Source organism: Lutra lutra, chromosome 4 (genome assembly GCF_902655055.1).
Source record: "Lutra lutra chromosome 4, mLutLut1.2, whole genome shotgun sequence".
Taxonomy (NCBI): Eukaryota; Metazoa; Chordata; class Mammalia; order Carnivora; family Mustelidae; genus Lutra; species Lutra lutra.
In genome coordinates, this window is record NC_062281.1 from 139127468 (window position 1) to 139145130 (window position 17663).

Sequence of the window (17663 nt, forward strand, 5' to 3'; positions counted from 1 at the left end):
TTGTTTGCCTATAAATTTCTAATGCATTTTTCAAGACTCATTCCAGTCTGTCCCTCTTCAATAGTTAATCCTATTTGTACAGGCAAAATTAGGAGCTATATTTTGTGTTCCATTATCATGCTATACTCTCTTCTGATAAATAATAATAGCAATTATTTATTTTCATATAAGACTTCTGAACAAATTGAGGACTGGGATTAGGTCTTTTTGGTATCTGTCCCCAAAGATGAGTATATAGTAGGTATTTAAATTGCTGAATGAACAAAGAATGATATGATAAAGAAATTAGTAACAAAGGAGTCTGTGAAATCTATTGGGAGAAGAAACCTCAAAAGCAAACTGGGTATCCTTTTTTGGTGAGTGTTGAAGGGTGAGGAATAGAATACGTTGTGTTTAGAAACCATGGGATGTCCTCTTACTTTGAATTTGCCATATAAGGAAGATCATTTTGCAGTCACATTATTTTTGTTTAAAATCTGTCAGTGAAATTTCTGAAGGAAATAAAACCACCTTTAAATAAAATATCCAATGTTTTTATACTAATATAATTTTTCTTTAATTTTAGGAAACACTCCTTTACATCTTGCTGTGATGTTAGGAAATAAAGGTTAGTAAATATTTCCTTTCTTGTGTTTAACTTCACTCATGTAATTTCAGATTTAGTTAAAATTTTTATATTTTGTTTTTTGAGTTTTTCAAAATCTACCTGATTATTTTATTGGCTAATTGAATTAGGATTCAGTATATTAAAATTAATATTTTCTCATTTTCCATAGTTTAACATAAGAGTTAGTGGAAATCCTGTACTAATTTTATGCTTTTTGAAACTATGTTTTTTTCTTATTTTATTATTTCATCAAGTAAGTATTTATAATTTCCAACTATTAAGATTTACTAACTATTGTAATCCTTTTAATATTCAAAGAGTTTATAAGATTCTTTAATAAGGATTGTTTTATATATCTAAACTCAGAAGACTAACCTTTTGTATGTAAGATGATAGTAAGAACTTGTATATTCTTTAATTAAAAAAAACCTTCATTGACAGATGATTTAAAAGATTTACTTAAAAAGAAAAGATTTTATTTATTTATTTGAGAGAGAGAGAGAGATTGAGAGGGAGAGCATGAGTGGTGGGAGGGGCAGAGGCAAAGGGAGAGGGAGAAGCAGACCCACTGAGCCGGGAGCCCGGATGCAGGCCTGATCCCAGGACCCTGAGATCATGACCTGAGCATAAGGCAGATGGCTAACTGACTGAACCACCCAGGTGCCCCTAAAAGATTTACTTTTTAAGGCTATTCCTAGAAGTAATAAAATATTCCCAGTGATCCTGGAAAGTGAGGATTTCAGGTAGTGGATTGGCAACATTTTGATGCTGGATTTTTAAATTTTAGATGTGTTTGATAAAAATTTTTAAAAACATATAGTCTTAAATTTTTAAAAAGGGTAATGAAGTTTGTTAACACTTTTCTTTCTGTTGATCTAGAAGTATCATTTTGGAACATCTGTTATTGTTACATAGTATAGTACATTTGGTGTAAACATTTGATCTGAATGTATGCAGATCCCAGGAGTGTAACCAGAACTTGCTTTGTTGAGAAACAAAATTCTTTCGTTAGTTTGGTTTTTAAGTTTATATGCTTAAGTGTGTGATCTATAGACTGATTTAATTTTTATTTTAATTCTGTATAAATTGGTGACTCAAATTATTTTTAGTACTTTTTAAAATTTAGTTCTTTCTTTTTAATACCTTCTTGCAAGGAATACTCACTTGAGTAACTTCTAAGTTAACAGAGATTTATTAAGTGGCTACATATTACAGAAACTCAAGAAATGAGGACTAATTATATCTCAGGAAGAGAAATGACCAGGACTATATGAGGAATCAGGCTTCCTGCCCCTGCCACATCTCTCTCTACCTACCTGCTTACCTACTATATGTCTATCTCCTATGGTGTGTCTGCTATTTTTTATATATGTGTAAATTACATTTATTATATATAACACTAAGAGGAAGACAAAGCAAATGTGATAAAATGTTAACAACTGTTGAACCTCAGTATGGAGTATTTGAGTGTTCATTGTGATCATCTTTCTATTTTTCTTTATATTTGAAATTTCTTATAATAGAGTATTGAAAGAAATACAGAAATGGCATTGTTGGGGCACCTGGGTGGCTTAGTGGGTTAAGCCTCTGCCTTCGGCTTGGGTCATGATTTCAGGGTCCTGGGATTGAGCCCTGCATCGGGCTTTCTGCTCAGCAGGAAGCCTGCTTCCCCCTCTCTCTCTGCCTGCCTCTCTGCCTACTTGTGATCTCTGTCAAATAAATAAATAAATAAATAAATAAATAAATAAATAAATAAATAAAAGAAATGGCATTGTTATGTTTTATCATAGGTTTACTTTAGCCTGTCTAAATCATATTTCATAGAACACTAGTTTTATGGCATACTGATAAATGTTTAGAGGAAAATAGTAATTTCAGGTCAAATCAATTTGGAAAATAGTGGGTTAATACGTATTAAGCATTTTTTTTTTTTATAAAATTTATAAATAAATTTTATTTCTTAGAACTTTAATATGCTAATATGCATTGTGACCTTCTAAGTTGGGACAGGTGGTGGATATATAGTCGTTGTTCCCCAAAGTTATTTGATTTTTTTTTTTCCACATGTATCCTGAATTCTGTGGAATGTATTTTTGCAGAACACTTGGTTAGATGATTCAGGATCTGAAAATAATATTCACTTTCTGAGTCCTTTTCATCTAGAGTAGGTACTAGAGATAATATGCTGATCCGTTTACATTTTCTTAAGTTGCATATACTTTTTTGCTTTTTTCTTTATGGCCTTTAATTTTTTTTTTTAAGATTGTATTTATTTATTTGATAGAGCGAGAGACACAAGCAGGCAGAGCAGCAGAGGGAGCGGGAGAAGCAGGCTCCCACTGAGCAGGGAGCCCAATGTGGGGCTCGATCCCAGGACCCTGGGATCATGACCCGAGCCGAAGGCAGTTGCCTAACCAACTGAGCCAGCCACCCAGGCGCCCCTGGCCTTTAATATTTTTGAGATTCGCTTACACAGGAGCAATATTGAAATGTGTAGTGGAAGATAAAACATCTACCTTATTAATTCTATAAATTAATTTTGCATTGTACCACTCTTCAGTCTATGGCAATCCATTCTCTTTTATCTTCTTCCTTAGAGATAAATATGCTATACCTTTACTGATATCATCGTTGAAGGAAAACTTGCTATTTGTATGCTTGTTTGTAAACACAGTAAAAGGACAAATAGTATTTGTTGATTGACTTAAAGAGGGATATCCCAGGACTTTTGCAGTATTACCTATTTTTTCAACATTAAAGTCTGATTTTTTTCCTGAATTTCTGGGTCTGTTGACCATGTTGGCCTTCTAGTCTGGGAAGTTGTTGAATTATGGATTTGAGTTACCTAAAGAAGATTTCAGGAATCTTTAGAAGATGAAATAGAAAAGTAATCTTTATTTCTTACCCTTTTGGTTGGACATCAAAGAAAGGTTCATCAAACCAGTTGCTGCACCTTTTAGTATATGTGCTGCCAAAGCGAGCACAGTTGCTGCACCGTTTAATTCATTCTTCTGGATCTGCAGTTTTTAACTTTTTTTTCCCTGAGATAACTCTAGAGTTAATATGATTTCTTACTCTCATTAGAGTCTTTCTCTGGATGTTCTTCTTTGTTTGCACTGTCCTATTTATCCTATTCTCTCTCTTTATATTTTATTATCTTTATAGCTCTTGCTTATTTGTATGTGATTTCTGTTCTTCATAACTTCATTTTATTCAGTCTCCTCAGGTCCTAACTTCTTTGTGGCACATTTATGCATTTTTTAAGCCTTAGTGCCCTGTTGTTAACTATCTTGTTTTTTTATTACTCATTGTTAAAATTATTGGGCAAGGGATTTGATTGATCCTGCCCTTTTTTTTTTTTTTAATGTATCAGACTATGTCATAGGTGACTGGAATATTTATGATTATCTGACTTTTTAAAGTTACTTATTTCTACATTGGTTGAATTGTGATGGGTAGCCATTCAGCAGGCTTTATGGCATATTAGAAAACATAGCTGATGTGTCTAGCATATATATAAATCATACCAATCTTATGCCTTAGTTTATATAACTGGAATATTGCTTTAAATTGTTGTCCATCTTTTTAATAATTTTAAATTAAAAATTTTAAATGATTTTAGACTATTAATATATACATACCAAAACAATAGAAATAAAACAGCTCAAAGATATAGAAAAGTATCGTCTCTTCTACTTTTTTCCCCCTGATGTAATTAACATTAATAGCCTAGTGGTATCCTTGTACCCCTTTCTTCTTATTTATATAACACAGGGGCTTAGTTTGTTTTTACTGAAGTTGAATCACCATACACAGTACTTTGCAATATTTTTCTTTTCATGCAGAAGTTTATCATGAAATAGTTCTGTAAGTCTGTAGATACCTATCCACGTTTATGTTGCCCTAACTTTGTTATATGTACACACATCTATACCTACTCACGTAAAACCCCATGATCCTAGGTTTCTTGGAGAATCCATTTTATTTATTTAAAAATATTCTTTTTAGCTGGGCCGTCATCCTCTTTCCTTGTTAACCTTCTTCTTTCTTCTTTTTTTAAAATTCCAGTTAGTTAACATACAGTGTAATATTAGCTTTAGTTGTAGAATTTAGTGATTGATCACTTACATACAATACCCAGTATTCAACACAAGTGTCCTCCTTAATACCCACCACCATTTAAACCATCCCATTGCCCACTTCCCTTCCAGTAACCATCAGTTTGTTCTCTGTAGTTGAGATTCTATTACCTGCTTTGCCTCACTCTCCCACCCCGCCCCCCAAGTTCATCTGTTTCCCTCTTAAATTCCACATGAATGAAGTCATATGGTACTTGTCTTTCTCTGACTTATTTCACTGAGCGTAATATGCTCTAGCTCCATCCACATCATTGCAAAATGGCAAGATTTCATTCTTTCTGATGACTGAGTAATATTCCTCTGTGTGTGTGTCTGTGTGTGTGTAGCATACCTCCTCTTTATCCATTCATCGCCCAGTGGGCATTTGGGGGTCTTTCCATAATTTGGTACATGTACTCCTTCAAATCAGTGTTTTTGTTTCCTTTGGGTAAATACCTAGTGGTTCAATTACTGGATCATAGGGTAATTCTATTTTTTTTTTAAGATTTTATTTATTTATTTGACAGAGATCACAAGTAGGCAGAGAGGCAGGCAGAGAGAGAGGAGGAAGCAGGCTCCCCGCTGAGTAGAGAGCCGGATGCAGGGCTCGATCCCAGGACCCCGGGACCATGACTTGAGCTGAAGGCAGAGGCTTTAACCCGGGTAATTCTATTTTTAACTGTCGAGGAAACTCCATACAGTTTCCAGAGCGGCTGCACCAATTTGCATTCTCACCGAAAGTGCAAGAGTGTTCCTTTTTCTCCACGTCCTTGCCAATACCTATTGTTTTTTTCCTGTGTTGTTAATTTTAGCCACTCTAAGTCTGAGGTGACATCTCATTATAGTTTTGAGTTGTATCTCCCTGATGTTGAGTGATGTTGAGCATCTTTTCCTCTGTCTGTTGGCCATCTGGATGTCTTCTTTGAGAAAATGTCCGTTCATGTCTTTTGCCCATTTTTTAACCCATTTGTTTTTTTGGGTGTCAAGTTTTATATGTTCTTTATATATTTTGGATACCAACCCTTTATCAGAAATGTCATTTGCAAATATATTCTCCCAGTCCATATAGGTTATCTTTTAGTTCTGTTGATGATTTCCTTTACTGTGCAGAAGCTTTTCATTTTGATCAAGTCAGCAGTTTATTTTTACTTTTGTTTTCCTTGCCTCAGGAGACCTAGAAAGAAGTTGCCAGCTTATGTCCAAGGGGTTACTACCTGTGTAGGATTTTGTTGGTTTCAGGTCTCACAATTAGGTCTTTCATGCATTTTGAATTTTTTTTTTTTGTATACGGTGGAAGAAGTTGGTCCAATTTCATTGTATATTGCTGTCTAGTTTTCCCAACACCATTTGTCGAAGAGACTGTCTTTTTACTTTTTTTTTCTTTTCTTTTTTTTTTTTTTTTTTTAAATTTATTTGTCAGAGAGGGAGAGAGAGCGAGCACAGGCAGACAGAATGGCAGGCAGAGGCAGAGGGAGAAGCAGGTTCCCCGCCGAGCAAGGAGCCCAATGTGGGACTTGATCCCAGGACTCCGGGATAATGACCTGAGCCGAAGGCAGCTGCTTAACCAACTGAGCCACCCAGGCGTCCCGAAGAGACTGTCTTTTTTCATTGGATATTCTTTCCTGCTTTGTTGAAGATTAGTTGACCATATAGTTGTGGGTCCATTTCTGGGTTTTGGATTCTGTTCCATTGATCTGTGTGTCTGTTTTAGTGCCAGTACCATACTGTTTTGATCACTGCAGCTTGGTAATACAACTTGAGGTCTGGAATTGTGAAGCCCTCAGCTTTGCTATTCTTTCTCAGTGTTGTTTTGGCTATTTGGAGCCCTTTGTGGTTCCATACAGATTTTAGGATCGTTTGTTCTAGCTCTGTGAAAAATGCTGTTGGTATTTTGATAGGCATTGCATTAAATGTGTAGATGGCTTTGGGTGGTATAGACATTTTAACAATATATGTTCTTCCCATCCATGAAGATGGAATGTCTTTCTGTTTCTTTGTATCATCTTCAATTTCTTTCCTTGGTGTATTATAGTTTTTAGAGTAGAGGTCTTTTACCTCTTTGGTTGGGTTTATTCCTAGCTGTGTTGTGGTTTTTGATGCAATTGTAAACGGGATTGATTGGTTCCTTGATTTCTCTTTCTGCTGCTTCATTATTGGTGTATAGAAATGCAGCAGTTTTCTGTACATTGAGTTTGTATCCTGAGACTTTACTTAATGCCTATATCAGTTCTAGCAGTCTTTGGGTGGAGTCTTTTGAGTTTTCTATGTAGAGTATCATGTCTTCTGCCAATACGGAAAGTTTGACTTCTTCCTTGCTGATCTTGGATGCCTTTTATTTCTTCTTGTGGTCTGATTGCTGAGGTGAAGGCTTCCAGTACTACGTTAAATAACTGGTGAAATTGGACATCCCTGTCTTGTTCTTGAGGGTGGAGGGAAAGCTCTCAGTTTTTCCCCATTGAGAATATTAACTATGGTTTTTTCATATATGATCTTTATAGTTTTTATTATTGTGGATTTGTTATCTCTAAACCCACTTTATTGAGGGTTTTTTTTTTTTAAAGATTTATTTATTTATTTGACAGAGAGAGAGAGAGAGAGAGAGAGATCACAAGTAGGCAGAGAGAGAGAGGGGAGCAGGCTCCCCGCTGAGCAGAGAGCCCGATGCGGGGCTCGATCCCAAGACCCTGAGATCATGACCTGAGCCGAAGGCAGAGGCTTAACCCACTGAGCCACCCAGGTGCCCCTTTATTGAGGGTTTTTATCATGAATGGATGTTATACTTTGTCGAATGATTTTTCTGCGTCTGTTGAGAGGATCATATGGTTCTTATCCTTTCTTTATTAATCTGGTGTATCACATTGATTGAGTCATTGTTGCAACCCAGGAGTAAATCCCACTTGATCATGGTGAATGATTTTTTTAATGTATTTTTGGGTTCAGTTTGCTAGTATTGTACTGAGAATTTTTGCATCCATGTTCATCAGGGATATTGACTTGTAGTTCTCTTTTTTAAATGAAGTCTTTATCTGGTTTTAGAATTGGGATAATGCTGGACTCATAGAATAAGTTTGAAAGTTTTCCTTCTGTTTCTATTTTTTGGAATAGTTTGAGAAGAATAGGTATTAACTCTTCTTTGAATGTTCAGTAGAACTCCCCTGGGAAGCCATCTGGTCCTGGACTTTGTTGGGAGACTTTTGATTACTGATTCAATTTCTTCGCTGGTTAATAGTCTATTCAAATTTTCTGTTTTTTATTGCTTTAGTTTTAGTAGTTTATGAGTTTCTAGGAATTTATTTCTTCCAGACTGATTTTTTTTGGCATATAATTTTTCATAATGTTCTGTTATAATTGCTTGTATTTCTGTGGCATTGGTTATTTCTCACTTCTTATTTTCTTATTGCTTATAAATTTATTTATTTGGGTCCTTTCTCTTTTCTTTTTCTTTTTTCTTTTTTTTTTTTTTAGAAACATATTCTTTTTTTTATTATTTGATAGAGAGAGAGAGATCACAAGTAGGCAGAGAGGCAGGCAGAGAGAGGAGGAAGCAGGCTCACTGCCGAGCAGAGAACCCGATGCGGGGCTCGATCCCAGAACTCTGAGATCATGACCTGAGCCAAAGGCAGAGGCTTAACCCACTGAGCCACCCAGGTGCCCCTCTTTTCTTTTTAATATGTCTGGTTAGGTGTTTATCAATTTTATTAATTTTTTCAGAGAACCAGGTCCTGGTTTCATTGATCTGGTCTACTTTTTTTGTTTGTTTGTTTTTAGTTTCTGTATCATTTTTCCACTCAAATCTTTATTATTTCCCTTCCTCTGCTGGCTCTAGGCTTTGCTTTGTTTGTTGTTTTTCTTCTAGCTCCCTGAGGTATAAAGTTAGGTTGTTTATTTGAGATTTTTCTTGCCTCTTGAGTTAGGCCTGTATTGCTATATACTTCCCTCTTATGACTGCTTTTGCTTTTACCCAAATGTTTTGGACCGTTGTGCTTTCATTTTTATTTGTTCCCTTGTATTTTTTTTTTTTTTTATTTTCTCCTTTAATTTTCTGGTTGACCCATTCAGTCTGTAGTGCACTTTCCATGTATTTGTGGACTTCCCAAGTTTTTACTTGTGGTTGACTTGAAGTTTGATAGTGTTTTAGCCAGCAAAGATGCATGGTATGATCTCAACCTTTTCTTATTTCTTTTTTTTATTTTTAATAATTTAAAAAAATTTTTTATAAACATATAATGTATTATTAGCCCCAGGGGACAGGTCTGTGAATCGCCAGGTTTACACACTTCACAGCACTCACCATAGCACATACCCTCCCCAATGTCCGTAACCCCACCACCCTCTCCCTACACCCCTCCCTCTGGCCACCCTCAGTTTGTTTTGTGACATTAAGAGTCTCTTATGGTTTGTCTCCCTCCCGATCCCATCTTGTTTCATTTATTCTTTTCCTACCCCTCAAACCCACCATGTTGCATCTCCACTTCCTTATATCAGGGAGATCATATGATAGTTGTCTTTGTCCGATTGACTTATTTCACTAAACATAATACCCTCTAGTTTCATCCACGTTGTCGCAAATGGCAAGATTTCATTTTTTGATGGCTGCACAGTATTCCATTGTATAGATACACCACATCTACTTTATCCATTCAAAGAGTCCCCTTTAGTATTTTTTGCAGGGCAAAAAAGTCCTTTAGCTTTTCACAAAGTCCTTTAGCTTTTATTCATCTAGGGAACTCTTCATTTCTCCTATTCTGAATGGCTGTGACCTTTTCTTGTTTTTTCTTTTGGGATGAATTCCTCCATCTTGGCATTTTGTATAGGTCTCTGTCTTCTCTGTGTTAGAAAATCCTGTTATGTTTCCTGCTCCTGTGAGTAATGGCTTTATGAAGAAGAGGTCATATAATGTCCAGGGTCTGGCACTTGAGGAAGTGCCTCTGGTGTGTGCTGCCTATACTCTGCTGCTGTGTTTTCTCTGCTCTTTCCCTCAGGTCAGTCCTCTACAGAGGCTCTCCTTGCCTGCAGTGGACAGTGTCTAGACCTTGGCCAGAGTGTGATGAGTTTTAACTAGGTATGCTCTGGTCTGCTTGTTAAATAAGACCTGATGCTATTTCCACTAGAGTTGAAGGTTTGCAGAACTCTATGGTCAATAGACATGGTGTGTGTGGGAGTTTGTGCTGGTCTTCCTGGGGGAGGGGTCTGCTTGCTGGTCATTGGGCACACTTGCCTGAGAAAAGCAGCACCAGCAGAGCAGATGGGGCAGGAGCTGGTGTAAACATGTTAGGTAGCCAGTGTTGGCGCTGTGTTCTGAAGTTGGTTTCTGCTGAGGGGCCCAGGAGGGAAATGGCTTCAGCCAACTCCTTTGTCCTGGGAGAGGGAAGTCCATGCCTGCTGCTCTCGGGTAGCCTTCCCAGAAAAGCAAGTAATTTCCCCTCATGTTTCCTAGCCATTTTTGCGATCCCTGTTTTCACACTACCTGTGTCCAGTTTGCTTGCCTGCCTGGAGCAGCACTATTCAGTTTGGGCTCTATCTCAGCCAAGCCTGCTTACTTTTAAGATTTTAAGAGAGAATGCTGACATGAGTGGGGAGAGGGGCAGAAGGGGAGGGAGAGGTAGAGAATCTCAAGCCAAACTCTCACTGAGTGCAAACCTGATGCAGGCTCAATCCCAGGATCTGGAGATCATAACCCGAGTTGAAGCCAGGAGTTGGATGCTTAACCAGCTGAGCCATCCAGGTGCTCCCAGGTCTGCTTACTTTTAAAACTTCAGACTTTAGGGACTTTGTTGCTGCCCTGGACCCTACTCAGGTTTGACCCAGAAGGGCGGTGGTGCCAGTGTTAGAGGTGTGGTATTTGGAGCAAAGCATGCTAAACAGCCAGTTTCCAGTGTCTGGGTTAGCCTCTGCACTTACGCTGAGGGACAGGGGAATGAAATAGTGCCCACGGACTCTTTTGTCCACAGAGAGGCACTGCTGTCACAGATGCACTCCAGGAAGAGTAAACATTCCCCCTCCATGGTGATCCTCAAATTGTGCTATCTTTCCAGGGGTGGCATGCCTGCCTTCTCTCCAGCAGGAGGGCAGTACCCTTAGGTCTTTATACCAGCCAAGGCCGGGACCTCTAAAACTCCAGTCTGAGCCCTGCTGGTTGCAAAACCTCATGAGAATTAGCCCCTCTCATTTTCCCAGCCAATGGCTTTGGGGAAGTGTTCTTCTTGTGCTTATCCCTGTGTGCTCCACTCTCTCACATTTCTCCATAACCAGGGCTATCTCCCCTCCCCAGCACCTACGATCCTTTTCTCTCTCAAACCACTTCTCTGCACTTCCCACCTTCCTTGTTGTGGCCTTTTCTCTCCATTTAGTTGTGCAGTTTGTTCTGTCAGTCCTCAGGTCTAGTTCTTGGGTATTCAGAATGATTTCATGATCACAATGAACATTCTAATACTCTACCTAGGTTCAGTAGTTATTAACATTTTATCATATTTGCTTTGTTTTTCTCTTAGTGTTACATATATTATTTTCACTGTATCATTTGAAAGTTAGATGTAGACATCATGACATTTTACCACCAAGTACCTTAGCATGCATCTCTAAGAATAAGGACATTCTCTTTCATAACCACAGTATCATTATCACACTTTTTAAAAAAAAGATTTTACTTATTTATTTGACAGAGAGAGCACAAGCAGGGGGAGAGGCAGGCAGAGGGAGAGGGAGAAACAGGCTCCATGCTAAGCAGAGAGCCCAACATGGGCTCGATCCAGGACCCTGGACCCTGACCTGAACTGAAGGCAGATGCTTAGCCAACTGAGCTACCCAGGCACCCCTATCATTATCACACTTAAGAAAATTAATAATATTGTTATAATCTCTAATATCTAATCCATATTTTAATTTTTCAAGTTTTTCCAAAAATTTCTTTTATATGTGCTTTATATTGAATCAATATACTCATTTGCATTTGGTTGTTATGTCACTTTATTTTAATCTAGAAAAGTTTGCCTCCTTTTTCTTCTTCCTTTGTACTTCACTTTTTGAATAGAATTTATAGAATATTTCCCATCTCAGATTTGCCTGATTATTTTCTCATAATGTAATTTAACTTGTTTCTTATCTTGTATCTTCTCTGCAAATTGAAAATTAGGTAGTAAGACTTGATTTGATTCAAGTTAAATATTTCTGGAAAGAGTACTGCGTAGGTGATGTTAGGAACTTGATATTATGTCACATTAGAAACACATAATGTAAAAACAAAAACAAAAAAACAAAAAAAAAAACCATAATGTCGGGGGCACCTGGGTGGCTCAGTGGGTTAAAGCTGCTGCCTTCGGCTCGGGTCATGATCTCAGGGTCCTGGGATGGAGCCCCGCATCCGGCTCTTTGCTCAGCGGGGAGCCTGCTTCCCTTTCTCTCTCTGCCTGCCTCTCTGCCTACTTGTGATCTGTCTGTCAAATAAATAGACAGATAATATCTTAAAAAAAAAAAAAGAAACGCATAATGTCAAGTTAATGCCACTATTAATGCCGTTACGTTTGGTCACTTATTTAAGCTGATGATCTCCAGATGTCTTCACTGGAAAGGAACATTTTTCTCTTTGTAATTAGTAGGTGAACTTGGGATACTATTTTGATATCATGTGAATATCCTCTTTTCTGGCACCATACCATTTTACATAATGGCTTTAGCATTCATTGAGGACATTTGCCAAAGTCAGTTATTACTTTGGTGATGTAATATACTAATTTTCAAATTCTGCCATTTCTTCTACATTTATTAGCTGACATTTTTCTGTAATTGATTGTCTTTAGTTTAATGTGTTATAATCAATCATTACTCTTTTTGATGCTCAGTTTCCCAAATTTGGCCAGTAGCTGACCATTTGGCCTTGTTCCTTTGTCCTTTTGATATGACACTATTCTTTTTTTTTTTTTTTTTTTTGGATTTTTATTTATTTATGTATTTGACAGAGAGAGAGAGATCATAAGTAGGCAGAGAGGCAGGCAGAGAGAGAGAGGTGGAAGCAGACTCCCTGCTGAGCAGAGAGCCCGATGTGGAGCTCGATCCCACGACCCTGGGATCGTGACCTGAGCCAAAGGCAGAGGCTTTAACCCACTGAGCTACCCAGGTGCCCCAATATGACAGTATTCTTAAAAAATGGCTGTATATTACTCCAGTGGTATAGATGCATCCTGTTAGTCAGTCATTCCCCCATGGTGGATGTTCATTTAGTTTCCCATATATTTGCCATTATAAACTGCTACAATATCTACTTTTGTAGATTCTCTCCTCTTTTTTGGGGCAGGGAGAGGGAGTAAAGGTAGGGGAAGGGGCAGAGGTAGAGGGAATCTTAAACAGACAACACCAGCACAGAGCCTGATTGTGGGACTTAATCTCGGGAAATCAAGAGTCGGAAGCTTCCTGACAGAGCCACCCAGGAACCTCTCTTATACCTATATTCTTATATACTGCTGTAGACTTTCTTAAGCACATTTGTGAAATTTCTATGTTTATATTAATTTATTCTAGTAAAACTTAGTATAGTTATTCCTAGTTCTATGTGCTGGTATAGTTATTCCTTCTATAACTAAAAATCACATTCTTCTTCCACCTGTGTTCAACGACATGATACTGTCATAAGACCCTTATTTCCTTCAAAACACTTATCATTATCTGACTTTTTAAAAATTTATTAGTTTACTTATTTTCTTCTAACAAAGGATGTAAGCTCTCTGATAGCAAGACCTTATCTTCTCACTGCTTATATGGAGGACTTTAAATGGCATATAATAGGCACTTGGTAAATATTTGCTGAATGATTAATTGAATGAATGAACCATTCCTTTAGGAAATTTGGAACGGATAGCCATCCTAAATTTCCCATGAGTCTCAGTTTTGAACGTTTTGCTTATTAATATACTTTTTATTTCTACTTTTTAAGAAGGGTATCCTCAACCTATAGAAGGGTCTATACCTTAGACTTCTTTTGGTTACTAGACTGTCCAGGTTTGTCCTTGGAATCATAAATAGATTTTTTCCTCTTTTGGGTGTTTTCCTGAAGTAAAAGAATTGTAACATTTGAAAAATAAGGGTTTATGGAAGCATTACTGGTCCTTTTTGAAAGCACTTTTTTTTCTTTTTCAATTTCTTTTTAAAGATTTTATTTATTTATTTGACAGAGAGAGACACAGCGAGAGAGGGAACGCAAGCAGAGGGAGTAGGAGAGGGGGAAGTAGGCTTTCTGCCGAGCAGGGAGCCGGATGTGGGGCTCCATCCCAGGACCCTGGGATCATAACCTGAGGCAAAGGCAGATGCTTAACTACCGAGCCACCCAGGCTCCCCACTTTTTTTTTTTTTCCTGAAATAAATTAGGAACTTTCCACTTAACATTACATATATACAAATCCTCTTTTGAGTTTTATTAGTAGAATTTTGATGTAAATTACTCTTGGGAATCCTGGGTTATCTTTTAGACTATGGAAATATTCTCAAAATAGTACTTCTTTGGAGAGATACAATCTATTTTTAAGTAATAGAATGGATACTTCTTGAATCTAAGAATCTGAAATAACCTTGTTTAGATATATAGGACTTTAAAAATTATTTTTCTTTATAGTACCATGTTTATACTATAGATCTATTTGTATTACATCGGTTTCTTAAATTTCTAAATGATTTTTGTATTTAGGAATTCTAAAAATTACACGATGTTTGATATTATTACCACTTCATGTTTCAGAATGTGCCCATTTACTTTTGGCTCACAATGCTCCAGTAAAGGTGAAAAATGCTCAGGGATGGAGCCCTCTGGCGGAAGCCATCAGCTATGGAGATAGACAGATGAGTAAGCAATACAAATTACTTGTTTTTGCTATAAATTCTAAAAATATGAAGTGATGCCTTTGATATAATTTTCATTTAGTGTAACTTTCCATAGTATGAAATGTTTGTAGTTATTTATAAACTTATATGTGAATTATTCATGACATAGGAACTTGGATATTAGATAGTACATAAAAAGAATTGAGGAGTCATGTTTAAAAGTATATTATTTATAATTATTTTCTTTTACAGTATTCTACTCACTGATAGGCTTCCACTGTTTTATTTATTCAATATGAAGTATTTTTAAAAGCACTGAACCCTGATTGTCCTTTCTGGCAGCTACTTAATTATATACAACATTAATTGGAACTGAAAATAATCAGTGTGTTATAACAGTTATCTTTTTACTTTAATTGGTGAGAATAGGCTTGGCTGGAAGTGAGAAGAAAGTCTCTTTTTTTGGTCTTTGAGAATTTCAAAAAAAGTCACATGTTTTTTCACAGTATACAAAGTGTTCAGTTACTCTACCTTCCCTCCTCCTATTCCAAATTTTTTTTTCAACTTCATATACAGGTTTTATTTTTGTTAAGCACATCTCATAGTTTTTATAAAAATGAATTTTATAACATTTATAAAAATAAACGTTATAAAATTTATAAAATTATAAATTTTATAAAATCTAAATCTGGATGAATAAGAATATTATATTTCTGGTAATATCTTTTTACAATTTGAGGTTGAAAATAATGAAATCTCGACTTGTGGAAGGAACAATAAAATTTTGGGCAGTTTTATTAAATAAGTGCTTTAAGATTGAACGTTCTTAGGATGTTATGTGGATTTAGTTCTATTTGATACTTCGTTTAGGGCTCTTATGTCTTAACTTCATATGTAATCCACATACTACATCTTTGTGGGGCTTCTTTGGCAGCTTTTAATGGTGACGTTACATTTGGGCTTAGGATTTAATGAGATAAAATTGTGATGATTTAACAATTATATGAGTGTGTGTGTGTGTGTGTGTGTGTGTATATTTGTTGTTATTCATTGACAGTTGTCCTTTTTGGACAAAATCAAGAGACTCTTTTGAGAGTAAGAAACCATAGTAATCCTAGAATTATGTCAGGGAAAGGACAAAAACATGTACAGATAAAACAAACTGAGAATAAACTAGAAGTTGCAGCAACCAGTCTAAAGGAACTTTCTTTGATATTTCTAACCCATTAGTGGAATGGAGAGGAAACCAGATGGACTCCTGGGTTTCTGACTTACATTGAGACTTATGTGGCTTTCACATAACTTTTATTTAGAGTCAGTGAATATTTTTTGAATTCTTAATACAAAGCATGTATGTATAGTAAGATGTAGAGAATGAAGACATGGTCTCTGCTCTTTAGGAACTTAATCTGTTGGGAAGGTCAAGAAACCGTTTTCTTGAAAAATCAGTTACTAGATTTTAATATAAAAGATTGAGGCCCATGGTAGTTAAGATCTGCTTTTAAAGTGATTTTTTTTCTATAGAGTGATGTCTTAGATATACATTCTGAATAGTATTCCATTGCCAATTACTGTATCATATATCCATAATTAGTTAGTATTTTTTAAAAGTTATTTCCCATCATATGAAATGGAAATATTTAACAGCTAACTTAAAGAATAGGAAATTTAACAACTCTTAAGCTACATATTTAGAAATATATGGATGTATTTATAATGGTATTAAAAGGGTCTATACTTTGAAATTGTTTTAAAAATTATGATTTACATGAGAGAATCTGGACCCTGGAAACCAAACTGAGGGTTACGGAGGGGAGAAGGATGGGGTAACAGGGTGATGGGTATTAAGGAGAGCACGTGTTGTGATGAGCACTGGGTGTTACACACAACTAATGAATCATCGAACACTACATCAAAAACTTATGTACTGTATGATGGCTAACTGAACATAATAAAATTAATGGATTAGTTAAAAAAAATTATGATTTAAATTTTTGATTATTTAGCTTGTGTTACATTAAAATTTTCTAGGCATAGAAAATTACATTATTTAAAAAAATTAGAGATAATCTAATATAATTTTTACTGAAATATTTTATCTAATTAGCAAAATGTATTCTGATACTATAAATTATCAGCAAGTACTGTAACCTGTTTCTTTTTTGGTCTGATTTCTGCTGATGTTTTTGTGCTGTAGAACGAAATGATACTGTATTTTTTGGAGACTATTTAAAATCATTTCACTTAGGGAGGACACCTGGTTGGCTTAGTCAGAAACGCAGGTAACTCTTGATCTCAGGGTCATGAGTTTGGTTGCCCCAAGTTGTCTGTAGAGATTACTAAAAAATGAACTAAAAAAAAAAGAGAATTATTTCACTTTAGAGTTAATAAAATTTCAAAATTATGTTATTTTTCTGTCTTATGATTGTTGCGTGCTGAACAGTGATCAGCCTAGGTCAGTATCGGAGAGCTATCAGTCTTGGATTTAATTAATTTGATGTTAGATTTGTTGAGTTTGAGTTATCTATGGTATGTCCACAGAACTGTCTAAATAAGAAGTGGGAAATAATTATTCTGGAGCATAGAAGGAAGTGGAGAGCAGAAAATACAGATTTAAGTAATTCTTGGAGCAGGAGGGCATAGTTCCAAAGGTTTTAGGCACAACCAACTGAATATGTTAAAAGTACTTTGTGTGGGAAAAGAAAGAGAAAGGTAAATAAGTTATGGTTTATTGGAGTTCTTTGAGTTTTTGTTTGAATTCTAACACCATTCAAATTCTCTAAAGCTAATTTTATCCTTATTATCAGTCATCGTTAATGTGATTCTTACAATATGGGAGTACAAATCCTGATCCCACAAAAAAATACTGATAATTTTGTATAATTGCATTCTCAATGTTTGTTTCCATTTTCATGAGAAAGTTTGAGTTGACGTTATTTTTTAATGTAATGTAAATTTCTTTATCACTATCTTTTTAAGAATGTTCCATTTTAATGTAACTGTTATTTACTACATGTGTTCAGTCAGTTTCAATATATTTACCTGGGGAAAAATATATAACTTCTGCTTTTTTTTAAGATTTCTTTTCTATATATGAATTGAATTCTTTCTTTTCCTTACATTCACAGAGG

The 17663-nt window shown here is 35.9% G+C and overlaps 1 protein-coding gene across 1 annotated transcript in view; it reads left to right on the forward strand.

The window, feature by feature from the left end:
• The window catches only part of ANKRD13C (ankyrin repeat domain 13C), a 97993-nt gene that overhangs the window by 22152 nt on the left and 58178 nt on the right, over positions 1-17663 (forward strand). The window contains exons 2-3 of the mRNA XM_047727430.1: positions 566-607; positions 14450-14554. Coding sequence (XP_047583386.1) covers positions 566-607; positions 14450-14554 — 147 coding nt within the window. The remainder of the gene's footprint in view (positions 1-565; positions 608-14449; positions 14555-17663) is intronic.